This window comes from Gopherus evgoodei, chromosome 24 (genome assembly GCF_007399415.2).
Source record: "Gopherus evgoodei ecotype Sinaloan lineage chromosome 24, rGopEvg1_v1.p, whole genome shotgun sequence".
NCBI classification, from domain to species: domain Eukaryota; kingdom Metazoa; phylum Chordata; order Testudines; family Testudinidae; genus Gopherus; species Gopherus evgoodei.
In genome coordinates this window covers 6,690,266-6,716,595 of record NC_044345.1, presented here as the reverse complement: position 1 = coordinate 6,716,595, position 26,330 = coordinate 6,690,266, and the positions used below count along the sequence as shown (strand labels likewise).

Below are 26,330 nucleotides of genomic sequence, written 5' to 3'. Positions count from 1 at the left end.
TTCTCAGAAGTAGTTTGACTCCAGCTATGGAATGAAGCAATGGGACCAGATTAAAACAGATCCTGCATTCATAAACACTGTTTAATTCTCCATTGTCCAGCACAGTCATTTCTACCACTATAAAATGAGTGTAAAAGGCTACCATGCTGGTCTGACAGCATTTGACATCCACTTTGCACTGATGTAGTTGTCTGCACAAGATGAAAGGACAGGATTAGACCTAGTGTTCCAACTTTGAAAAATATTCTATATTTCCCGTGATGCGTCGACCTGTTTAAAAGCTGTTAACCTAATTAGGGATGAGTGAAAAACAACAAAATGTGCTTATAGGAATCCTTTCCCACTTCATTTAAAAAAAAAAAAGACACTGGACAGCTGCTATTTATTTTTCATCTCTGCAGGAGCTGGGATAAGCATCCAACTGAAATAAGTGGGATGACACCGAAACATTTCCATGAATTTAAAAGCAGATTCAAAGCTTGTCACATAGTGAGGGAAGTTACTTGCCTGAAATACAAGACAAACCAGCTCTGGCTGTAGAAGCTCATGCTAATGTTAATTGAAGAAACCTACTCAACATATTTTCCTTCTAATAACCAATTTAACTGAGACAATAACTGCTTCAGTAACCATAATACAATGTGCAGTACAGTTCCAAGTGCTGATCATACTGCTGCAATTTATAATGCTGCACAGAATATTACAGAGTTCCACGTTTTCCTAACTATTAAAGTTCAAGCTTCACAACTCTACCTCTTCATTCTTGTCTGCTCGTCTCTCCAAACATCAGCCCTCAACTGCTGCTACTCATATCAGCTTCACAACAAAACAATTTTGACACTTCCTCCACTTTGTTTCTTAGGCATGGAATATCCTCCCTTGACTCATCAGTAGGGCCAGTCCATTTTTCTCATTAAGTACATCTTCAAGATCCACCCTGTGTTATGCGTTTAAGAGATCAGCCAATTAATGATGGCTAGCTGAGCTGGCATCTTTTGTTTACCATTAGAGAACTGCCTGGGTCTATAAAAACATGTATTTGGTTGTATCCTTCTCCCCATTAACTTTGTTACTTCTCTTAGATTTTAAAACTGAGAGCAAGGCCCGTCTTCCCTCCATGTTTGTAGCAGAGTGGGCCCCTGACTGAGGCTACTGTCAAACAATCCTTCCAAACATACCCAAGCTATCAAGACTGATGCAAGAGCCAAGTACAGAAGAATGTGGTTTGCAGTGAGTAACAGCAGGCTAATTGAAACTCCCATGTAAAGAAACACATCTTTGACTTTCTTTTAAAAAAGTTTATTATGTAAATATAGGATGTGGGCTAAGTCCCCATCTCCTACTCTGCTTTACAAATTCAAATACTCCATACTGCATCCTCAGACCATTCGGGGCTGCTCCAAAACTGCCTCCCTGCCCACCAAAGGAACAATCTCAGATTGTATGCACCATATAGTTTGTCCAATGTCAGATCTCATCTACGGAACAGCTGACAAAGCAAGGAAATGTTTGCACCTCCATTTGGGACAGCTGTATGCGAAGGACTAAAGAGACTACTGAAAATTTTCTCCATCCCTCCCATCTCAAAACTGAATTCTCTGGCAGATACCACTTTACAGTGGTTTTGCACCACAATTTCCAAGAGTTGGGTTTAATCTAGAAAACAGTGTAGCTGTGATTGTTGTTTTAAAAATATTTCTTTAATCATATGCAACGTACTGTGGGGATTTGAGGGGAGGAAGGGAATTCTGTCCAAGTTTTCAGCCAGGTATTGTTCTCAAATTAACAATGGGAACACTGGGGGCAGCACCCTCAGTCTGTGGATTCCAACACAGACTCGCTCAGAGCCAGGTCCCAGTAGTGCTCAGCTCCGTGTTTTTTAAAGTGCTCCCGTGCCATGTTTTCAGTGGGGCACTGCTTAAATTTCATTTCACCAAAGCTGCGATCCTTCGCTGTACCCTGGAATAGACAGAAAGAGTAAGTTTTCTGGTGCATCTTGCTGGCAGGAAAAACTACCAAGCAAATGCATCAACAAGCAAATGCAACCACAATTACAAGAGGAATCAAGAATAAACCTCTTTAGAATTGAAAAAGTAATTTCTCAGGTTTCTAAACAAGTGTTCAGAGAGGAACTATGATTTGCATAATTAAATTACTGCTATTTTTATTTGTGCAGAGGTGAAAAGTTGTGTAGAAACATGCTTAAATAAGGGCAATTTCCACTGTCACTTAGTAATGTTTTCTTTTAAACGAACTGCCAGGAAAAGAGACTTTCCTTTGATACGTCTGCAACAAACTGAAGTGTTTAAGAGCACTTCAGTGGCTTTAACTGAAGTTACATGTTTTATTCCAGTCTGTGTCCATCTTTGTTTGGCATACCCAGTGTCCTTTATTATGCCATGCAAGATTATCTCCAAAGACTGTGGAGATGCCAATATTTTTATATAGCATCTCAAAGGATGTGATCATGAAAACTGAAGGGTGCGGGCCCCAACCTCAAGACACTTGGAACACAAGGGAGCCATATAGCCACAATACTTCTGGCCAGGACACCTCTTGAAAGCCACCAGCCACCAACTTGCTTCCTGTCACTAGTTAGCCATAGAAAGCATTGACTGCTTTCTCCACCGCAAGGACTGAGTATATTGCCTCCCTCCACCAGAGCAAGAGAGTCTGAAACCCAGCTCTCCTGCATTGCAAAAAGCAGCCAATAAGTTAGCTCTGGGAAGCTTCCTTTGAATAGCAATTAGATATTTGAATAGGATCATGCATCCTCTGCATTTCTCAGCATTATACCTTTCCAAATGCAAAAATATTCCTGTGTGCACTAGACAGAGAAAGTCACCACATTGTTTTCTCCATCTGAATGAGGTTTAAAAAGATAAACCCGAACATTTCATATTGAAACCCCATGGCCAACCTAATTTAATCAAAACAAAAATCAAGTGCCATCAAGTTGGTAGTAAAATACTTTGTGCCTAGTGATTTGCAAACAGAAGGGTGCAGCAAGTAACAAGGCTTCATAGCTTGCATGCATGTTTTAATACTGGCAGTACTGAAAAGCCAAGTGACCCAGAAATTAAGCACTTGAGCCTAAGGCCTCCAAATGCTCCTTTAATTCAAGATCATAACTTACCTCCCAAACCAGAGAGCACTTGTTTGTCTTTTTAACAGATTCCTCATCAGATTCATCATCATCTGAAAAAAAAAAATAAAGCAGATTTTAGATCTACAGCCAATAAGGAATTCCAGGCAGTCACTAAGAAAGCACCAGCATTAAAAACACAAGTCTTTCCTACCCTAGAGCTCTAAGCAGGGGCAGTCCTGACCATATTTCTATTCTCATTTCACTCAGAGAACTTCTCCCCTCTAAATCCAAATTACATATCTGCTATTTAGACTAAGACTTTTACATTTCCCTCATTCTGGGCATGCACACGCCTTCACCTTGCTCTACTTGTGTTTGGGGGGAAAGAGAGTCCTACATAGCTATTAGTAGTTATGTTATACCTAACTTCATAATCTGACATTTCAAGCACAAAATCGAATTCAAATACTGTGGAAGATCTAACTTACTTGCACAGAAGATTCAGCAGTGAGTAGATCTCTCTGTCACATTTTTATTCCCATTTCAGGCTCAGTCATGTGCCTAGAGCAGTGATACTCAGATCTCTGGTTCAGGAGCCAAATTAGCAACCAATATTACCCAAAAGAGCCACAGTAGTAGCTGGCTACAGTACCATGTATTCATATTTAAACAGTATGACGGGGAAATAATAAGTTTTTATATATATTATTCGCACAGCAAATAAAACAACTTAGTGAAAGTTGATAACTTAATTGGTTAATAACACAGCAAAAGCATCCTGATTGGGTAATTAAATCAGTGCTTTAATATCATGTGCTGCAAAGAGCCACAGGGTACAGATTAAAGAGCCACTTGTGGCTCCTGACCATCAGTCTGAGTATCACTGCCCCAGGGCAACAGTTACAGCCATGGACTGGTCTCTCACATTACACGTTACACAATTACAAAATATCTATTACAGGAGTACCCAGGGGTCATCCAGTCAGGATCAGCTCCCCGATTGGGCTGAGCATGCACAGAGCATGTACGAAAGCACAGGCCTTGCCTGGAAAGCTGACCCATATAGGAAAACTGTTGGCCAATGGCATTTACACAGGCACTACATTTATAAAGCAGTGGTTCCCAGCACTGTCTGTGTACCAGCATTAGCCAAGGGCTATGTGATTTGGACTCTGGGCTCCCACTTCCTGTCTCACGGACACATACCTGTATTGGGTTCTAGATGACCACCCTGAGTGCCTCACAGAATTAAGACCCTGAGAGTATTTGCCTCTCCAGTCTGCAAGGACTGGGCTTCATTCAGCAGTACACACACATTCCCATACTCGAGTTTGTGTTTTTTCAAACCTTGAGTCTTGCAAATGCAAAGCCAGCTCAAGCACTACTGTATGTTAGAAAACATACAGCTGAATAGGAGAGGCTGACACAGTAGAAGGCAGTCTGGAAAACTGATGTAAACAATAGTAAGGCGCATAAGCCAGCACTGAAGTTCTTGGCTTTGTATCATCTATATCACAGTCCCAGTGTTGGTTTGATCAGATCGATTATGTTCTGCAGAAGGATTTGCATAGTAATGGCTTCTCTGCCAGGCTGCAACAAAATGATCCTATTGCCACTTCTGTACAGTCACACTAGCCATGTTTCATATACATCCACATGTGTCTATGCTTACCATCTCCCTTTGTGCTCGATGTCTGCTCATCCCACTTTATTCGATGGAGCATAAGACGTTTGAATTTCTTCTGTGCTTTTGGGCCTGGAGAGAGAGACGATGATAGTCATTTTCTCTCAGTTCTTGCTCAATGACAACTTCAATTTAAAAGTCCTTATAGGGCTGCATTCTGCCTCCAAAAAGCAGTGAAAGCTAATGACACCTGAAACCATGGAGGAAAAACTAAACACTCAAACACACACTCAATTCCAGCTAAAAGCCCTTGGCAAAGAGAATACTGTAGATCAATGACAAAGAAGTATAGTCTCTAACCTAAGCACAGGGCTTGGGGACAGGAACTCTCCTGTGGCCTTTGGCAAGTCACTTCACCTCTGTGCCATCTCAGCTTCCCTTGCTGTAAAATGGGGATAGTATCTCACAAAACGTGCTCTGAGACTGTTTATAAAGCACCGTGCAAATTGGAGGCATCGTAGCAGACGCAACCAGGGCTGGCAGAGTTTTTCCTGAGAAGCTATCACCGTCAAAGCACTGTGACTTCAAATCTAGCAAATTTAACAATGCTGTTTCTTAAACATATAGGCTACAGTTTTAATATTTAGAGGATTATTTGAAATACTTAAGTAGCTAACATACTTGACTACCCAAGGGCTGGTGCGGAGTAAATCTAAGAAGCATCCTGAGTAGAACAGCTTAGTATCTCCCTTTACTTCCATAAATCCCAGCAATTGGCAATTTAAATATTTGGTATCCTGGTTGGAAACAAGCTTTTGAAGGTCTAATGTTCTAACCAGAAAGTTCACCCCCGAGCCTTACCTCCTTCTACTACCACCACGTTGACATCTTTGTGTAAAACCACCACTCCTGTTAAGTACAGTTGCCCAGCATTTGCTTCAATTTTGAATTTTTTTGCAGGGTTCCCCAGATTTCTGACTCTGAGGATAGAAAAGCAAAAGGTTTATCTATTTGAAAAAGGAACTATGAACAACAGAGAAAAAGGGTTCCCTTACTCTCCTCCAATTCAGTCCAGTAATTATTCTCACTTTAAACTCTCCGGCACTGTGGGGGTATACAAAAAACCTGATGCTCAACAGGGTTTTATTCAGTGTGGAGCAGGGACTATATCTACCTTTCTACAGCACCTAGGAGAACAGGGTCCCATCCTTAGTTTAGAATACATTATTACATATATTACATCATAATAGCAGCTTTCATCTGACTTTTGAATGATGTTTTTATCACATGTCCGGAATTTGGTTCCATTTCCAGCTTTGCTTGTGACACTGGACATTCCATCTCCCAGTGTCTCAGGTTCCCTGTCATTAGGATTAAAAAAGTCATAAAGTGCTTTGTGATCCTTGGATGGAAAGTGCTATAGAAGCACTAAAGTATTAAGAGACTTTCTGCATTCACCTTGAATGCTCACGCAGAATGAGTGAAGAATGGAGCTACCTTTTCATTTATTTACTTTTGAGAAAATGGGGCTCTCTCTCTCTCTACCGTAAAATAATTTGAACAGCATTCAGTGTTTCTAATGGAGTTCAGGGAGCCAGATGACAATAGCCTTGCATGAAAGGAACACTCCATATTAGCACTAATTTATAGACAGGCATCTGTCATCTGTATTTATAAAAAGTCACATGGGAAAAACATCTGTTGAGACAAAACACCTCTAGGGTCTGTGGGAGAAGGCACTCACCTGTACACAGATATATGCACTCCCTGTGAAATATCTTCTTTAAGTTTTTTAACCTTCTTTGCTTTTCTCTGTTCTGCTGTTAGTTTTCGTGCAGCATTTGCCTCTTCATGAGCTCTGGGTGGAAGGAAAGAGACAACAGGTAAGCAGAAATGCAGCTTGTTGGTTGTCTGTTCAGAAAACTGGAAGGGGAGTGAGCCTTGGAGTGTGCCTTGTAGACCCAGAGTTAGGAACGGTGACCCAGGCTCTGCCCAGACCTGGCTGGCTTAGAAGCATGTGAGTGGTCCCAACCCATTAGATCACAAGAGACTGGTTTCCATCCAGGGGGAAACTGGACCAGGTTGTAACAAGTATGAATAGTGGTACTGAAGCTTCCTGCAACATGACCCTTCGATTTGCTTTCAATGCCTCTAGTGATGAGAGATCAATCCATTTAGTCCTTGGCCTCTGCTGAAAGAGAGCAATTAGCTGTAATGGTGGAAATTTGTGGTGTGAACTGGATCAAAACCCACCAACTAATTTTAAATAGGTCACTAAACCACCATCAGATGGTACAAACTTTCAGTCAATACTGCTAGAGGCTGCATTTGATCTAGTGGTGATGATGCATAAGGCCCTATATCATTACCATAGACTGAAAAATCCAGCCATCTGGTTATTTGTACTTTCAGACTGCACATATGAACTTTTAATTCATGTACTTTGCTTTTGATTAGTTTCTTAAAGCGCCTACTCAGTTCACCTTTATTATAGTGAAACCTTTGCATTTCCCAGATGACTTCCTTCGAGAATGAATGTGTGCATACTCCACCTAACATTACTGTGGAAACGTTGCTGTCTGGATCAGTCAATTGCTTAGTATTAAACCAGAAGATACTCAGTGTAAGTGACTGAACATAGTGAGCTCAGGAGGACCATGCTTCAAAGTCATTACTCCACAAGCAGTTGTTGAAGGGTCTGTGAAGTAAGTCAGGGTCTCAGTCCAACTCCCAGCAGATAGCTGTCCCTACTCAAAAGCCACCACAGCAATTGGGCCTCTTGCTGACAGTTTCAGGACAAGGGGCCAAGAACGGACAGCTCAAGAATACTCAACCCTCTTCTAGCTTTCAGAGAAGAGCCTTTGAAGACTCAGTTGAAATAAGTTGTAGGGTCATCATCTGAGCAAAATTTGTCATTCTTTCTCCCTTTGCTGCATCTGATATGTGCTTCAGCTGAGGACTTTAGTCTCCAGGGCCGTCAGGACACCACCACCACCAAATCTACTTTAAAATAAAGTTTGCTTATTCTAGAACATGCAACCTACTTCTGTCTTTTTGCCATCTGTGCTCTAACATGAGCTTCCACTTTTGTTGGATCCTGAACAGCTTCTGTCCCCAGTACTCGCATCAGGTTAGAAATTCTTACTGCAAGGGAAATGGAGAAACGAACATTTTAAAGGGATCTATCAAGCACCAACATGTCATAATTTGTGTCAAAAATGCAAAAGGCATCTGTTACTTCCTGTAAGTATAATCAGAATAGAAGTTTTATTTTAAATAAAACTGAGCAAAGATTGTAAGAGTTAAACAACCTTGGGGGAAACCATCTGAAAGAAAGGTACAAGTTAATTTGTAGAGGAGACCAGATATCCCCTCAAAGGCTTGCTTCAAAAGGCTCCCCAGCATTATTTAAAAACAGCCTTCTGTAGCATCTTTTGTCAGGCTCAAAATGCATTACAGAATTACTAGCTACAAACACACATCACTTGTCTCTGAAATGCAGGTATTTCCAGGCGCAGCGTGGCAACTGACTGACAAGACACAGCAACAACACATGAAATTTAGTAAAGAGCGGTTCCTCCGTCTGAGCATTCCATGTAGTATGTACATTTGTTGTACCACGTTCTGCCTCTGTGCAACCCTAATGAAGTCAGAGGGGTTGGATGGGGTATAAATCACCCCAGAATGCTGTCCTATGCACAAGGGGGAAATTACTCAGTGAAATTCTATGGCCTGCGTTATGCAGGTCACACCAGATGATCATAACAGCCCTTTCTGGACTTAATTCTATTAATATACATGCATGAATGTAAATTCATGAACAAAGTAGATCCACAGGGTTTCTCCCACACAACTCCTTTGTCTACTGCAATTTACCAAAACGGTGTTTTTAACTAGCCAATGTGTCACCATTTAAAGATAGAGTATGTTTTAATGCAGCATTTTGCATTCAGCCTGTTCTCCACAAGGTAGTCACCTACCTTTTGGTTCAGGAGGCGGCATTAGGCCCAGCCTGACTTTCTCCTGCAGTTCCTTCTGTGCTTCTCTCCGCGTCTGACGTCGTAACTTCTTCTGCTCTTTTTTAGTTAGATAAACGCCCAGAGTCACTGGTGTGTCACTGTCCACTAGGAAGGTAAACCAATGAACAGTCACTTTACATTTCCCCATTCCACCAGGGCAGGACCAAATACCGTTTATAGTCATTACTGGGAAAAGGAAAGGGAAATAGCTGCAGTCTAAGAGTTATAACCAATTCCTCATGCTCAAGGCTAAGGCAGCCCAACGCCACCATTTTTGTCCTTCAGTCTGCTTGTAACCTATAACCCCCTCATTTTTGGCACGTATGTCTGCCTCTTCGCTATCCCATATTAGATCATAGTTTCTCTCTGCTACAATCTGTGATCCTTGACTTACTCCAGACTGTTTACATCAATGCTGAACTAGAAAACAGAGGTTACAATACGGTTTATGTTAAACAGATTAACCACTAATTATCTAAACCTTTCTTTACTATCCTATGTCCCTTGTCTGGGTCTGTGTTACCATGTGGATCACAGGAGGAATTTGGGGTATGTCTACACTGCAACTAAACACCTGTGGCTAGCCTGCATCAGCTGAATCAGGCTCACAGGGCTTGGGCTGTTTAATTGTGGCATAAACATTCAGGCTCGGGCCCACCCCAAACCCAACCATCTATACAGCAATTAGACAGCCCTGCAGTTTGAGCCCGACTCAGCTGACACGGCTGTGCAGATACCCATAATGTCCAAGTAGCAATAGCCATCCCCTGTGCCACATGGGAGTCTATTAGTTTCCAATATCTAACTGGTCACTATACTTTTAAATGTGATTGCCTCCACTCTTTTTGCAGACTCACCTTCCTAGTCTTAGCTGTCTCACAACCCTAGCAGAGCTCTACGTTCTATCATAGCAGGATTTCTTTCATGGTGAGAAATGAAGTCAGTGGTATTACAAATGGGGAGGGTCATAGCCTAGTTCAGGTCTCATGTTGTCACTGGTTTGGAGCACTTGAAGGGTCTTGCTACAAAACTCCCTGTATACCATGAATTGCTCAAGACTACAAAGAGGCCTCTAACTAGACTGCTACATAATAGTACCTGGTGGGCTTAGCTGTGCTGGGTGTTCCACAAGGTTTGTGATCCCAAAGTAGTTGTCTCTTTTAGAGTAGACTCCAGCTGTTCTAAAAAGAGGAGAGAATTTGTGTATCACTATTTGTCATCTTAGCGCTGGCTTCCCTCACTTCCTTCAATGTTCCACAAGCCACAGCATTTGGCAAACAAAGCAATTTGCCCCCCTCCCCCCAACCACCACAATACTAACTATTAAACTTACACAAGCTGCTGAGAGGTACTCTAAAGCCAAGAGTTCAGGGGAAGCAGGGAGATGCATGGGTCCTACATAAATATTAATATCCCTCCCATTGCCCCAAATATTCTAAATATTGATCTTACATTTGGACATTAGATGCAGAACTTTCAAAAATGCTTAACTGACAGTCAATGGGGCTTGTGCTCCAAAGTCATTTAGCTGCTTTTGAAAACCCCACAATGGCTTTTAGCCAAAATCACTCTGCACACAGGAATTATTCTCTCAGTCATTGGAATAAGACAGCTCTGGAATGGAATATGGCAGCTGTTTGGCACCACACCACACACTGGAGCAGGGAGCGAACACAAAATACAACTGACCCTCGCCCGGGAATTTAGGGGGGCAGAATGCAATTACTCATGCGGATGCATTTGCTTCTGTAAAAGATGCAGGAAAGGCTTAGGGCCCAATTTTCAAAAGCACTGAGCACTTCAGCTACCAGCAGCTCCCAAAAAATTTCAATGGAACCAGGGGTTGGTCAGCAATTCTCAAAAGCCAGGCCATTAGTTTCTTCTCTACAATAAAATTACCAAAGCCCACCAAGTAATAGCTTACAGGTCAAAGCCATTAGGGATGATATACGAATCCCACCACTCTATCTCAGGGATCTCTCCTTCTTTCAGCTCCTTTTTCGGGGTAATAAGAGCTAGTTTGGTAGAGGTGTGAATCCCAGTCTTTCTGGCAGCTTGAGAGATCTCTGCCTGTAATTTTTCTAGTTGAGCCTGAGGACAAGAGGAGAGAGATGGTACAAGCAGGTCACTTACATGGGCACACAGAGAAATAGTGTAGCCTTTGAAAAAGCAATGCATACTGGATATATTCTTTTACAAGCTGATCAGGGCATGTCACAGAGGAAGCACAGAATGAAGCCTGGGACTGATGGGTTGTTTTGTGGAGGTTTGTGGGTGTTACACCTGCGCAACCCTAACACACAATTGTTTTCCTAGATGATACTTTAAAACTAGGCTGGGCAACGTACTGGGAAATGTCTTAGCGATACTACTACCTAGCTCTTACATAGCACTTTCCATCAGAAGATCTCAAAGCGCTTCACTATTTCTTTGGGGGAAATCTCTTCCATGGTGTAACAGACCTCAGGATCAGAAAGGGTTTTCCCAATATCCAGCCTAAATCAGCTCTTCATTCCAAGAGTCCTCATTATACCTTACAACTGCACTAAATAGTTACTGCTATGTACACTTATGGTTTTGCACATGGTTAAAATGTAGGCAAGTTCTCTTCCTTTCAGTTCTTCCAGACCCCAAATCATTTGTTTCTATTAAAAGTAGGTCAAAAAGTGCATTTTTCCATGGAAAATTTCAGCTCTTCACAAGAGAGCTAAGTTCTTTGTGTTTTCAACAAAAAGTCAAAAATGCATGTAGAAAGACTTTCCACAAAAACTGAAAACCAATTTTCCACTGAAACACAGTTTTGATGGAAAATTTTCAACCATCTGTAGTGGAAATCTTTCTTGTCCCGAAGCCTCCATCGTTCTTGAATGGGACACGAGTTCAGTTCCCATGCCACCCCCTGTTTCTAGTGCTGTTCATTAACACCAGCACTCAAAAACTAGACAATACCTTTGTTCGTAACCTCTGAGCAATTTTTTCAAATTTGCCTTTGTCATGGAACTTAAAGGTGCGTTTCTGACGTTGGGATGAGGCTATGGAGACTCGGGGGTCAAAGTAAGTGTTGGATTCCATGTCTTCAGAAGGTTTCTCTTTGAGCTGCTGTTTAAACTGCTCCCTCTTCACAGCCCTGATGTTTGCTTTTAGGGTCGGCATACGGTGAGTCAACTCAATCTCTTTACCAGTCGCATCAACGGTTCGGCCTTGTTCGTCCAGGATCAATGGGGTAGGCTTTGTCTGGTCCTTTAGCTCTACTTTCCTGATGCAAGAAACATTTTGTTAAAATGCAGTCATACGGCATTAAACTCAGAGGAAATAGAGTGTATTGTGACCACCACCAAACAGGTCTTGAAAAGAGCATGGTCTGCTCTTTGGTGGTTTTCGCTAAGCCTTGTTAGTCAATATCTTAAAGGAAACAGATGTGAAGCCATTTTAGTGCAACGGTAATCAAAAAGCAGGTGCCAGAATTATGATCCAGAGCCTAGAGCAACTTCAACTATTATAAGTTTGACCAAAGCATAAGCACAGAGGTTTCCAAATTTTGATCACTCATAGAACATCAATAATCTAAACACTTCTCTCTTCTTGATACTTCGGGGAACAGAGGTAAGTGTCACACACCATGAATGATATGGGTACGCTTACACTAGGGGTCCAATTCTCATTTACATCAAGATCTCCTTACACCTCTTTGGCAGTGTAAAGTGGTCCTAAAGCACATGTAAATGTTAGACAATGAAAATGTTATGCTGCCAGAATGGCATCGTGTAACAATGTCAGCCATGAGGCATTGCCCCCGGTAATATTTCCCACTGTTGCTATCATTTGTTTACTACATTGATGGCTGCAATGATGCAAGCACCAGTACAGTTAAGGTGATGGCGAGCGGTCTTGCATTCTAACCATTGTGCAATCTAGAAAACCCTTAGTGTAGACAAGGCCACAAGGACCTGATGTAGTTTAGACTACTCTTAGTTGACCCTGAAATGGACTGAACATTCAAAGGACAACTACAAATGTTACAGTAGAGGTGAACAGCAGCAGACAGACAACATCCAGAAGGGCAATGCCTGTCCAACATCACTCTCTGGTGCGTCTATATTAACACAGAGCGGCCAATTATCCAGTTTATGAATCCACGCCAATACACAAGAATTTTGGTGGAAAGGCAATGATGAAGGCTGACAATATGCACGCCTAACATTTGTCTTGTTCCTATAGGAAGTTACCGGGGTGCAGTGTACTTGGCAAGCTGATCGTACTCACGGAGGTGCAATTCCCATTGCATGCAGGTTGGCCAATCCCACCATGTTGGCATTGCCAATGAGCCCAGGTTTCAAGGCCAGCTGAGCCTGGATTCGGGCCTGCAGTTCAGCAGCTTTCCTGGCTTTCTCAATAGCATCATTCATGAATGTGGCTGCCTGTGAGGGCTGGATGGTATTGCCAATGGGGAGACGCTCTGGCTGGGATGAAGAGGGAGTTTTTGGCTGGGGAGAGACATACACTGTTAGATACATGTCAGAACAACCATGCAAGTCACTGTTTAAGGAGAAAGGCATTGCATCCATTTGAATCCTGTGACAAAGGATCTGCCCTTTTGCTTTCTAGGCTGTACCTGGGGTGCAGGAGGACTGATGAAACTCAGTTGCTTTTTCCTCTCCTCAATCTGACGTGTTGCTGCCTCCATCATTTGTTTGATCTGCAGAAATAAAAGTTGGAAAGTTAGGTTTCCTCCTCCTCACAAGAAGCCAGAAGGGCTAAAGCACTCTTCAGAGGCTCCTCACATAGCGGCAAATAAGTGCAAACCCAGCTACTAACCGAGACAATTCTAACCAATGACCTCCAATTCAGCAGCAGCAACCCTGGGTAATCAGTGCTCACTGCCATGACTCGTTCCTTCCTATTCAGCTCACCCTACAGAAAAGGAGCCTTGTTTGCCTGTTTCATTTGTGAAGAGGGTTTTCCCCTCTCAAACTGTTTTCTTGGCTGAGTTCAAGTGTTACCAAGTGCTTTGCATATTCAAAGAGTGAAAGGACCTGCAAAATGATTTCCTGGACTGTTCTTAATCAATTCAGTCTGCTCACTGACACTGCAAACTGTAAGAACTGAATTGCCTTTTCCTGGTGGAAATCACTGTTTCAAGATGATATACAGGAGAATCTCGCTAATTCTAGAACACCTCTTCCACTAAATCAGGGACATTAATCCACGAACTAAAAATCTGCAGTGCTTTGAGGTTAAGCCATTACTGGTAAACTATTTCATGTGTCTGAACTGTTTGATCAGTCTAATTTAGACTAAGAGCTTTAGTCCAAGCATGTTTTCTGAATCTGCAAAATTCCATGTACATTTATTGTACTGTATAATTTAAAAAAATAATGAAATGTGCCAGATCATACAGATGGCATTCAGCTAATAAAGTTTATAGTACACAACTGATTGTGAACACATTTCAGTGTAAGTCAACACTTCTCCAAACAAATGAAGGATACTGCATAACAAATATATTTTCTCCATTTATTCACGGTATAGTTTAGTTGTATTCATTAACATTTCATAGTATTTCATCAAACGTAGATTCTGTATGAGTAGCAAGTTTTAGCAACACAAGACATCAACATAGCACTCTCTCTGCCACTCCGTTTTTGAGAAATGGCAAAGAGGACTGTAGTGGGTTGGACTGCCTCACTCCTTGGGAGGATGGGCTGCGGCAGGCCAGGGAGCCTGCGCAGCCCAGGAGCCAATCAGAAAAGGGCTTATGGGGAGCCAGTCAGGGCCAGGCTCACCCATATATAAAGACTGCCCAGAGCAGGAGCAGTGAGTCTGTCCCAGGCCTTCCACAGAGGAAGGTCAGTCTCCAAGGGGGACACTAGCACTGCTGACAGCGCAGTGCTGGGCAGGCTCAGGGAGGCTAGAAGCCTCTAGCCCACAGCTGCCAGGCTGCAGGCCCTGAAGGGAAGGGCCTAGCAGGTGCAAGGGGCCACAGGGGAAGCGGCCCAGGGAGCAGACAGAGGAGGGGAAAGAAAGAGGACAGCAAGGCTGACACCAGAGGGTCCCTGGGCCAGGACCCAGTGTAGAGGGCGGGCCTGGGTCCCCCCACTTCCTCCTTGCCGTACACCCAGCCATTGGCTGTAGGGAGCGGCCGTTACAGCCTACGCCAGATCCTTGACAAGAGGGATTAGACTTTGGGGGGTGTGGTTGCACATGGTGGCTGGAGTGGAGGACTGCTGATCACCGATCCCCGGAAGGGGGTCCAGATGGACTAAGGGACACTGTCGGAGGGCAGTGGAATCGAAGAGGACGCCACCGAGCAGGGAGCAACGCAGGTCCAGCGACAGCAACAGAGAGCAGAGGGCAGAACAACGGATGGGACACCACCAGGAGGGGGCGCTCCACTGGAATCGAGCTAATTCCTGAAATCACTAGCAGGAGGTGCCGCGGGTGGTGAGTCCCAACCCGTTTACAAGGACTATTAGACTTACGAATTTGGGAACTTCTATTGAAACTGGCCAATAGTAGCAGCAAGCTCTGAAAAGGACACAACGGAAAGCACTTGCCATTAGTTTTCAAAAGAAGGATGCGCTAGGCCCCGACATTCAAATTTCTAATCATGATATGAAGTATGATACCTGAAACTTTTGTTATTCTCTCACACAGAAACTAAATATTAAGATCCAAGATCTCTGTTTCTTGGGAGGTGGCAGAGGAGAACAGCCTGATAGGACAAACCTGTAACTTGGTCAGCATTCCAGGACTCTCTGAAGGCGGGCCTGGGATAACTTCCGGCTCCTCCTCTACCTCCTCAAAACGTGGAATACGCCGCTTTTTAACGCCGGAAGACTCCTTGGAGATCTCAGAGTCATCACCAAACACATCCTAACAGAACAGGAACAAGACAAGATAGCTTACGATCAATGATAAAACAAAGCTACTCAAGGCTACTGATGAAGACAAGCAACCACCACTTGAGTCCAGCAACTTAGAATTTGAAAAACATTTTGGTCAAGCGGTCACAGCAAAGGGCTTGAACCCAAAACTCCTATGTTGGATTCTTAGCCCTGCCCTTTACCCACTGTGGGATCATGGGCAAATTTAATCTGTCTCTCGTTATCTCACCTGTACAACAGTAAGTGAGATCCATCTAAATGGATAGTGGTGATGTGGAGGTTAACTATTGTTTGCAAAGCACCCAGATCCTTGTGTGAAAGGTGCTACCATCCTTCTGCTTGGGTTAAAGAGTTCCTAGATCCATCACTCTTCCCAGTAAGCCTGTGTGTTCTCTCACACACCTATCCAGACATAGATATGATGTACAAACTGAACTGATTTAACTAAATTGGTTTCTAAATCTCAAACTGATTGAATAGTCACTACAGAAAGTAATTTTTCCCCTGCTGAGACTCACACCTTCTTGTCAAATGTTTGAAATGGGCCACCCTGATTGCACTGGCCTCATTAGCATTACAAAAGTAATTTCCCCTCCCTTGGTATTCACCCCTTCTTGTCAACTATTGAGAAAAGACCACTTCCACCTTAATTGAATTGGCTTGTTAGCCCTGATCCCCCCACTTGGTAAGGCAACTCCCACCTTTTCATGTGCTGATATATATTCTGCTTACTGTATTTTTCACTCCATGCATCTGATGAAGTGGATTTTAGTCCACAAAAGGTTATGACCAAATAAATGTTAGTCTCTAAAGTACACTAGGACTTGTTTTTGCTGATACAGACTAACACAGCAATCATTCTGAAACCTGATTTAAGAGCGTGTCTACAAGGAGATTGCACTGATTTAACTAAACTGATTTAGTTAAATGGGTGCCATTTGTGTGAAGCAGCAAGCCCTTAATCTACCATACAATAGATATACTGTATAATAAGTGAATATTATTTGAAAAGAAGATATACAAACCGGTTGTAAGCGTTAGTTGAAATCCCCTCTTCACTATTATGGTTCATATTCTACAAGGACACTTCCTCAGCCAGACACAGGTACTTCCTGGAATACCTACAAGTTCAAGAGAAAGGACTTGCCCATAGTATAAAGTGTGTAGACCATTACGTTTTAGTTCCTGAAACTTCCCAAGCAGTGATCTACCCCATGAAATGGTACAAGGGAGAGAGGAGAAAAGAGGGCCAGACAGAATGCTGAAAGACAGCTAACATGAGTATTATCTAATGTTTTTAATCATTCCTCTGTCCACCACTACAATTCTAATTCTGTGAGCATATGTAAAAGCAGGGCTAATATTTTCAAGGGAAAAGCCAGAAAGGAAAAGTTACCCTAGTTATACCACCTTGGGCTGCAATTCCAGTAGATCCCCTGCTAAGCAGGGCCAGGGCAGATCAGTGTCTGGATGTGACACTTCTAAGGAAGTTAACTCCAGGAAGAGGAGCTGGTGATTCAGTAGTTTACACTCTTCTCCTTGAGTCAGTGCCCCACCAGTATGTGTTTGGGCTTACTGTGCTACTGGGAGGGCTGAATTTCAGATTAGATACAAAACTGAGGGCCTGGAACGCTTTTGGTCATTCAAGATCCCAGAGCACTTTTCACTAGAGATGGGGCATTAGCCCCAGTGCCCAGTCCAAATCCCAGCTTGGGTATCTAACCTACCTCCATAAGATTCCCCATAGCGTTTCAACAGAGTGTAACGGTCTTTCCTTCCTGTCCTATGACGTTGTACAGTGTTCCTATTTGATGCTAAGTAGCATTTTCACATGATGTGGAAGCATGTTCCAGTTGAGTAAAGCACTGTCTTACAAATGATTTGTAACGAAGAGCTCTGGGATCCATTTACATCGGAAGTGCTACAGAAGAAGAAGATAATCAAAGTGTAGACTGCAATCCATCTGCCGAAAGATTCATCTGCTGAACCATCTGCTTTACAATGGGATGTCAAGTGGCTGCATGGCATAGTTCAGATATTCCAGTTTCTTGTCTCCCCAGTATACCAGAGGAAAGAGACTTGAGATCTGGCCGGGACAAAATATGATGGCTTACTGGCTTTCAATCTGAGGACAGCTTGGCGGCTTATGTGAAATGAGTTAGTGAATTTCAGTCTAGTTCCTAATTAAATGTGCCCACAGCACAAAGATGCCACCACGTAACACTAGTTGACTCCCTTCTTGACAGTCTCTGAGGTGCCAATGACTGAAAGCACATTGGCACTGAAGGCACTGCATTGCTTTAATGAAAACACTCTACACCAACAGAGGAGAGTTCTCCTGTCAGCACAGTTAATTCACCCCCCTGAGAGGAGGCAGGTCCATAGCAGAAGCCCTCCTTCCGACATAGCACTGTCCACCTGGGTAGCTAATTTGGTACAACTATGTTGCTTGGGGTGTGGATTTTTCATACCTCAGAACAAAAATTATACCAATATAAGTCTGTAGTGTAGACCCAAGCTATGGAAGATTGAACTTCCCACCTCTCTCCCCTGGGAAGGATGGGGCTTACTCCAGCACATTGGCAGGGAGGCTTGCATTGCTGCCACTTAGGCTGTACCTGTTCTGGGGATAAATACCTTTTTTACACATGACTATTTAACCAGTGAATGTAACTGAAACCTGGAAGAGGAAAGGTAAGTAGACCCTTCTCTAGCACGTTTTAAAGCCTCAGCCAGGCAGAGAAGAAAAGTAACAGTTTCATACAAAAAATATTAAGTGCAGGCAGTCCCTCTCCTACTACAAAGCACTTTCCCACAGACACCTGGAAAGGCACAGCTGAGAGCCCTATAAGGGAATATACTAGGTACCTGGAACTGTAAAAAGCGACAGAGTCCTGTGGCACCTTATAGACTAACAGACATGGAGCACAAGCTTGCATGGGTGAATACCCACTTTGTCAGACACATGTGGTGGAAATTTCCAGAGGCAGGTAAGTAACTGATGAATCAGGAACTGATACAATGCAAAACTTCAAAAAGAGAAATATAAAATGCCATGAAATAGGAACCTCAGGAAAAAAGTGAAAGGAAATTTACTTTAAGACCAGGGAACAGCTTGTCGAGTAGCCATTTTTTAATTCTGTATGCAAATGATGAAAAAAATTGTAATTTCACGGTCAAAAGCAAAATCATCAAGATAGTGGGGAGAAGTAAAAGACAACTGTGGATGCATGAGACCTTCCACCATACCAGTCAAATGTTAGATGGGAAAACCACCAGAACACTAGAAAACCCTTGCTGTATTTCAGGACCTTGAACTTTGGTGGGGAAGAGGTTGCCAGAAAAGTTGCATATTGTGGATGCCAGATGAGCTTCAGAGCATAGACAGAAGGTGAAAATCCACAAGGTAACCCACCAACATTCATTCACTGACAGTTGTGAAATCATCAGTTTAGATTTTATGATGACACGTCTGAGTAAGGAAGAGCAATGGAAAGTTACTACAAGCTGTGACTGACCAATCCAGACTCCTAACCTCTAGTTAATGAAGACTCGGCAGTATGGCAAAAATGCAGTGCGAGAGTATGAAAAACAGCAGAGAGCCACAAATTCTGCTATTTAAGCTCTTCTGTTCCATTAAACCTACTAGGGGATTGTTAAAGAAACCAGATGCTCAGGCTTCCAAGTCAGGACATGGTCAGGGAAAGTATTTTGGTGCCTCCTGGCACCTCAGAAGAAAGTAAAAAGAACTGAAATGTAAAGGCTCACACACTTCATTGTAGAGAAGAGTCTTTTCTCTTGAACTTTAAGCATTATAAGATGTGCCTTTCTGGAAGAGGAGAATGTGGTAAAGTAACAGCACTGCATTCATGGCCTTTAACAAACAATACAACAATTAGTCCTTAGCTTACCTTCAATTCTCTCTTTCGGTTCCGGTCACTGTTGGATTTTGAGTGCCTGGAGCTTCGTCCTTCCTCTACAGCTTCAAAGAGCTTGTCGACAAACCGCAGAGTGGAATCATCAAGAAAAGGCTTCAGATGGTCTGGCAAGGAAGAGAAATTTGTGTGACCAGACCATGAATGTTATTGGAGACAGGAATAAGTGGATGAAAATTATACTTCAGCCTCTCAGTTCAGACTGCCAATCCCCCCGACATCTAGAATACATGACCTGTGGGTTTTCAGATTCCATGCAAGCCTCTTTTTAAGGTAGTCTCTAATACTGACTACAGCAAATTTCTTCAGTTTCTTTAACAATGGAACCTTTCAACTGCATTTCCTGTCTTGTCAGTTTCTGTAACACCCTTTAGGTGGTTTGGAAGCATCTTAGCCAATGCCACCTTCTGCCAGGAGGAAAAGGGGAATACAAGAAAATCTGTCCAAACTAAGTTTCTATTACTACATACAGCTAGTGAAGTAAGTCTGAAAATATTAAGTAAATAAAAATTGGCTCTGAGCTAAGAATTAGCAAGGACATTCTCAGCTCAAAAGGGATGTCACATCCATGAAAAAGGGGGTTCATCTAACAGAAACAGTGTAACAACCTTAACTAGCGATGAAGAAAAAATTTGCCACATACAGTTCAGCACCACTAAAGTCAGGTGAAAAAGTGCCCAAGAATAAGGACGATAAATTCAAATCTAACTTAAAGACCATTTCAAATGCAGTGCAGCTCTTCCAGTTCCATTTGTAAAGCTCACAGCTACTCATAGGAACAAATACTCATTTATTTCAGATACAAATTTGAAAGCCTCACTTGGTTGCTTTCTAGACCAAGACACAGTGTCTATATCGTTAGTTTCATTTTCCGGAGTGATGCTTCTATTCCTTTCCCTGCTTTGCTCCCATTTAGCTTGAAGGCATGGTAGGATACAGTTTATATGAAACACTTCCCAAAAAAATGGATTGTATTGCTAAATAGAAATCCTGAGAGATTCAAGAGGTTGTCGTTTTTAGCTCCTATTTCATACACCTCCCTCTCTTTTTCTCAAGGACCTTTAATACTCCTAAACACACAGCAACGGATGTGGGTGTTGAGAGCATTGTAATGAAAAGCCGAGGACATACCAGCTGCTTTCTTTTTGTCCATGCCCTTCCCAACACAGTTCAATGCTGCAGTGACCACAGTGGGTTCTGAGAAACCCAGGACCCGCTTCACTGTCTTCTCGATCCATGGCTTCAGCTCATCCAATTCCCGTTTAGACAGCGACATCTTCACCAGCAGGCTGACTTCAATTATTTGAATTTTACCTATAAGAAAAATGAAGAGTGGGAAAAGCATCACTTAGTTGAGAGACTGGTGGAAGGCGCAAAGCATTTTTTTTTAAATGTATTTCTTCCTAGAGACCCCAATCAATGTTGATGTGCTATTGTTCTAAGCGCTGTATAAAACAAGGAATAGTCCCTGCCCTCATGACTTTACAATCTAACTAGACAAGACAAAGGAAGTATTAGACCCTTATTAGAGATAATCTCTCTGTGCGTTACTTCCCTGAGCAGCTTTCTCAAAGTTACACAGGAAATTGATGGCAGAACCAGGAACTGACTCGAGATCTCCTGAACCCTAGTCCAGTGCCACGACTACAAGGCCAATCTTTCTCTTGCGGAGGGTGTCAAAATGACACTCTTGGAGACTATGCAGTGTTGTTATGGTGAGTGAGGTACTGTCCTATTTATCCATAGGGCAGGTAACAGGTACCAGCAACACAGTTTCCAACTCCTACAGACTTAAAGCCTCATAAATGCCCCCAGGAAAGAGGGGAGGGGTTCCATCTTCGTGGCTCATTCAATCTTTGGCTTGTGCCAAAGGGAGCCAATTAGCGAGAATCAGGGTGGTAGATTTGTGATGCGAACCCTTGTCCATTAGTCACTAGACTGAGACCTATCCAAACTTATTGCACGTACACCACTTGCACTTGATACATTAGAATAGTTTTTACAATATTTTGAGAGGGGACAAGTCCCTCTTAGGCAATGTGGAAGAAATAGACTGAAGATCTCAAATCATGTTACAGACGTTAAGCCTCACAACATCTACACGAGGTAAGCATGTGCAGCCTTCCACATTAGAGGAAATTAAGGCTGACTTGGCTAAGGTCACACAGCAAGGGGACATCTCCCAGGTCTCCTGACTCGCAACCTCACTATAGATTCAGACTTTAAGGCCAGGAGGGACCATCATGATCAACTAGTGTGACCTCATGCACATTGCAGGCCACAGAACCTCACCCACTCTGGCTGAGTTACTTAAGTCCTCAACTCTTGATTTAAAGACTTTGAGTTAGAGAAAATCCTCCATTTACTCTAGCTCAAATCAGCAAGCGACCTGTGACCCATGCTGCAGAGGAAGGCCAAAAAAACCCTGCGTCTCTGCCAATCTGACCTGGGGGAAAATTCCTTCTAACCCAGATAGGATGATCTTAGTCTAAAAGATCATCCTGCCTCACCAGGCATAAGCACACATACATGTATCACTGTGCACATGGCCCACACCCTGGAAATATTCACAGGCATGCTTAAGCCTGAGAACCCCTTCTGCAAACTACAGGCCCATATTCCCCATCCCTACCATTCTGAATCTAATGGTGAGCTACAGATTTTGGAGACAAGCTCTCTCTCCACTATCTGTTTGAAATAGAAGCTACTATGTCAAGAGGATTACACTCTACAAATGAAATAATGTTTAATTATGCACCTAGACACTGATTTGATTTGGAAATCAAGCTCCCTTTACCTAGAAAGAGGCAGTCTTCTTAAGGAAATATGCTCGGCCTAAGACATTTCTTCCCTACAAGAAAAAATCTGTAGGTAATTCTGTACTGTATAATTACAAAGTGTTACAACTGGTCCATAAAATCAGAAAGTGAGTGTCAATGTTTTAAAATAAAGTTGTTCTCCAAAAAATGACTATATATGAAAATAAGAATCAAGATTTTCCGTTTGTACAGTCAAGATATTTTCTAAACTTCAAAGAGCAAGGAAACAAAGCAACAGTAGAGGATGCCTGTGGGCTACATATAGCTACATTTCAGTTATAGCTGCTTGTTGAGTCAGACAATATCATTTCAGATGATGACTGTTAAATGTTAACATTTGATACTCATGATCATTAGTTCAGCTAGGTTAAGAGCCATTATTACATTTCTTAAAAACATGTTGCCATGTTAGTATCCTCATTTATATATTGTAAAAACAGGTTAATATTGCTATAAGAACGAGTTGTGCCTTGATAGATTTTACCTTCAATTATGTAATTCATTAAGACCTACTAGAATACTCAGCCTCAGGCAGGGTAGCATGATATTTCAGTATCTGAAGAACAAAGAGTATGTATGAGTATTCTCCATTATGTACCACCGACAGAATGAGAACACTATCTTTCAGCCGTGCAAGTATTCTACAGACAGTTAAACCTTGCATATAAGGTCAAATATGTGTCTTATAATGTCTAAGAAAGTTGACAGCCAAAATATAATAGAAGATTTCTACCAAGTGGTCCAATAGTGAAACTGCACAACACCTGTATCTTATGTTAAGGTATACACCCACTAACCTTCTTCACTATGTTATTCCTCAGTAAACGGATAATCTGAAATTGATGTTCTCACAAAGCTGTTGTCAAAGCAACTGTGGCTCCTTCAGATAAGCAACATATTTAGCTTCATTCTGTAAAACATGTATGCCTAAAATTAAGTAAAAATTCTAATTATAATTAGTTTCCAAAGGCACAGTGAGATGTACAATGCCTCCTTTCAATAGAAACCCTTTTGCTCACAGCACTGCCCCAATAAGGCTACTATTTTAAAGGTCTGAGTACTAGCTATGTTAAGGCTAGAAATCTAGATGCCTTGAATCGGACAAATTTAACTCTAGTAGGATAAGAGTGCTCTTATATCTGCGGACAATTTTACCAAATTCTGCAAATGAAAATTGTGTACTTAGGAAGATCGGGTTGTCCTCCTCATTCCCAATTACTTCTTTCTGAGAAGCAACCTAGCACAAATGTAACATGCTTATGGCCAGACAATTCTAATCTTACTCATTTGCACTGGCAAAGGTTAAAACCCACACAGACATTTTTTTGGTTGTCGCTGCTGTTCCATTTTATTTTATTTAATAAAAATGCTTGTTTATCCAGAATGAAAATAAATGTGCCAATTCCCTCCCCACCCTTATGTGTGTACTTTGAATAAGTTAGCAAAGGAGGCAGTGTAGTCTAGTGGTTAGAGGCAACATGGGCGACAGGAGTCCTGAGTATTATGCATGGTTACCTGTGTGTTGTGTGAACAAGAAATTCTTTATTGTTTTACATCTGCTGCCTCTCAATTTTATTGGATGACCCATTGTTCTTGTGTACTCAAAGAACTATTATCCTCCCTAAAGAGGCACTGCTGCTACAAGTAGTATCAGGAAGACGGAAGTTTAGAATCACTATTAAAGAGGATGCTTTTTGCCTATGATGCATAGAGAACAGGAGATACAAGGGGCAAAAATTCCTCTTGACAAAACCATCACTGTAGCAGACTGATGGATTGCCCCCTCAAGTCACTTCTAGGCTAGATGTTAGAGAAAAATAACTGTTTATATAGCATGTTCTCTCCAAAGCACCACACTGATTTTTCTGTCACTATACTCTTGTAAGACAAGTTACTATTACTAATTTTCTAAGTGACACAGAAGAGGTAAGGGACTTGTCTCAAGACAAACAGCAAGTCAATAGCAAAGCTGACATCAGAACTCAGAAACCCTAACTCCCAGCTGCCTGCCCTAGTACCCAAATCACACACTTCTTGTGTGAAGGTGCGAACACTAAAAAATGGGAGTATGCAACAGTAATAGAGCGCAAATTGGAGCGCTACCCAATCCGGGCCAAAATGATATAGGCAGCATTTCTAGAGGAGTTTGAGATTGTTAGTTTTGAGGTAGATGCACAAAACTTGAGTCTGTTCAGAGACTTTCAAGACTCCCAGAATCATTTCACTAAGATGTTTTAACTTCAAACATTGAGCTAATAATTCACTTGCGCTTTATCAGTTATATTTATGAGCACAGAGGGACAAGGGACATGGTGATGAGACAGGGGTACCAGTGATAGGTCCAAGACAGCACAGTACCTCACACCCGAGGCACCAGAGTGTGTGTTGCTCACGCTCCTGAACAAGGGAGTCCTTTAGGATTGGGAAGATGTCTGAGGTCTAACAGATAATGGAAAAGAAGGGAGAGAGTGAAGACAGATGAGGAAGGTACCATGCCATCACCAAGACTGTCATTTATCAACTCTGGCACGCAGAGTGGAGACTCCCCACTGCACCAGGACATGGGGGTGACGGCCAGCCAGGACATGGGGGTCTCTATCAAATCCTCAGGAGTATGAAGGACAAGCTGGGGCCTTCCCTCTTCCCTGAGGCCGGGGGGGGGGGGGGCTGGGGACCTCTTCCCTTCCCCAGGTCCTGGGGGTGCAGCGGACGAGTAAACAGAGGTTCCTGTCACCGCATCAGTAATATGAGGGGCAGGCTGGGGGTTCCCCTCTTCCCCAGGACCTGGGGGGAACTGAGAGCTTCCCCCTCTCCCCAGGGCCTGGGGGGGGCAGCAATCCAGTAAATGGGGGTCCCTGTCACCGCCTCAGTAATATGAAAGGCAGACTGGGGATCCCCCCTTCGCCAGGGGGCGGCAGGTCACTAAATGGGGGTCCCTGTCACCACCTCAGTAATATGAAAGGCAGACTGGGGATCCCCCCTTCGCCAGGGGGCGGCAGGTTAGTAAGTGGGGGTCCCTGTCACTGCCTCAGTAATATGAAAGGTAGACTGGGGATCCCCCGTTCCTCAGGGCCGGGGGGGGGGGGCAGCTGGGGGCTCCCCCCTTCCTCAGGGGGCGGCAGATCAGTAAGTGGGGGTCTCTGTCACCACCTCAGTAATATGAAAGGCAGATGGGGATCCCCCGTTCGTCAGGGCCGGGGGGGGCAGCTGGGGGCTCCCCCCTTCCCCAGGGGGCGGCAGGTCAGTAAGTGGGGGTCTCTGTCACCACCTCAGTAATGTGAAAGGCAGACTGGGGATCCCCCTTCGCCAGGGCCGGGGGGGGCAGCTAAGGGGGCTCCCCTCTTCCCGAAGGCCTGGGGGGGCGGCAAACCAGTAATTGGGGGTCCCTGTCACCGCCTCAGTAACATGAAAGGCGGACTGGGGGATCCCCCCTTCGCCAGGGCCGGGGGGGGCAGCTAAGGGGGCTCCCCTCTTCCCGAAGGCCTGGGGGGGGGCGGCAAGCCAGTAATTGGGGGTCCCTGTCACCGCCTCAGTAACATGAAAGGCGGACTGGGGGATCCCCCCTTCGCCAGGGCCGAGGGTGCAGCGGGCGAGTAAACAGAGGTTCCTGTCAGCGCCTCAGTAATATGAGGGGCAGGCTGGGGGCTCCCCCCTTCCCCAGGGCCGGGGGGGGGCGGCTGGGGATCTCCCCTCCCCTGGTCAGCGCCCCGCGCGCACACCTGAGGCCTGCGCCGGCCTAGCTCAGCCCTCGAGCCCCGGGGGCCGGATCACGCGCCCGCGCCCGCCCCGCCCCACCCCGGGCTCCCGCGCGCGCCTCACCTCAGCGCCGCCCGGCTCTGCCCCAGCCCGAAACTTCCGCTCCCCGCCGCGGCGGCGGCCTCGACAGGACTCGCTGCGACTGACGGAGACGGAACGTTAGGGCGGAAGCGGAAACGGCCCGCGTGAGGCCGCCCCGCGCAGT

The 26,330-nt window shown here is 43.7% G+C and overlaps 1 protein-coding gene across 8 annotated transcripts; it reads right to left on the bottom strand.

The window, feature by feature from the left end:
- Nucleotides 1-1,283: 1,283 nt before the first annotated feature.
- Nucleotides 1,284-26,330, bottom strand: PRPF3 (pre-mRNA processing factor 3). 8 transcript variants are annotated; one of them, XM_030541811.1, is made up of 19 exons: nt 26,189-26,330; nt 24,728-24,808; nt 23,167-23,296; nt 22,854-22,925; nt 20,682-20,864; nt 19,527-19,657; nt 15,458-15,604; nt 13,344-13,427; nt 12,995-13,215; nt 11,681-11,987; nt 10,656-10,822; nt 9,830-9,912; nt 8,693-8,836; nt 7,757-7,856; nt 6,457-6,570; nt 5,574-5,692; nt 4,761-4,844; nt 3,137-3,198; nt 1,284-1,959 (listed from the first exon to the last, which is right to left on the bottom strand). In XM_030541811.1, exons 4-19 carry the CDS (start codon nt 22,870-22,872, stop codon nt 1,813-1,815), a joined length of 2,112 nt encoding a protein of 703 aa, XP_030397671.1. In that variant the 5' UTR covers nt 22,873-22,925; nt 23,167-23,296; nt 24,728-24,808; nt 26,189-26,330; the 3' UTR covers nt 1,284-1,812. The 8 variants fall into 8 exon arrangements, with proteins under 8 accessions (XP_030397671.1, XP_030397673.1, XP_030397670.1 ...); XM_030541813.1 differs by having other exon boundaries at nt 23,167-23,279; XM_030541810.1 differs by lacking the exon at nt 24,728-24,808.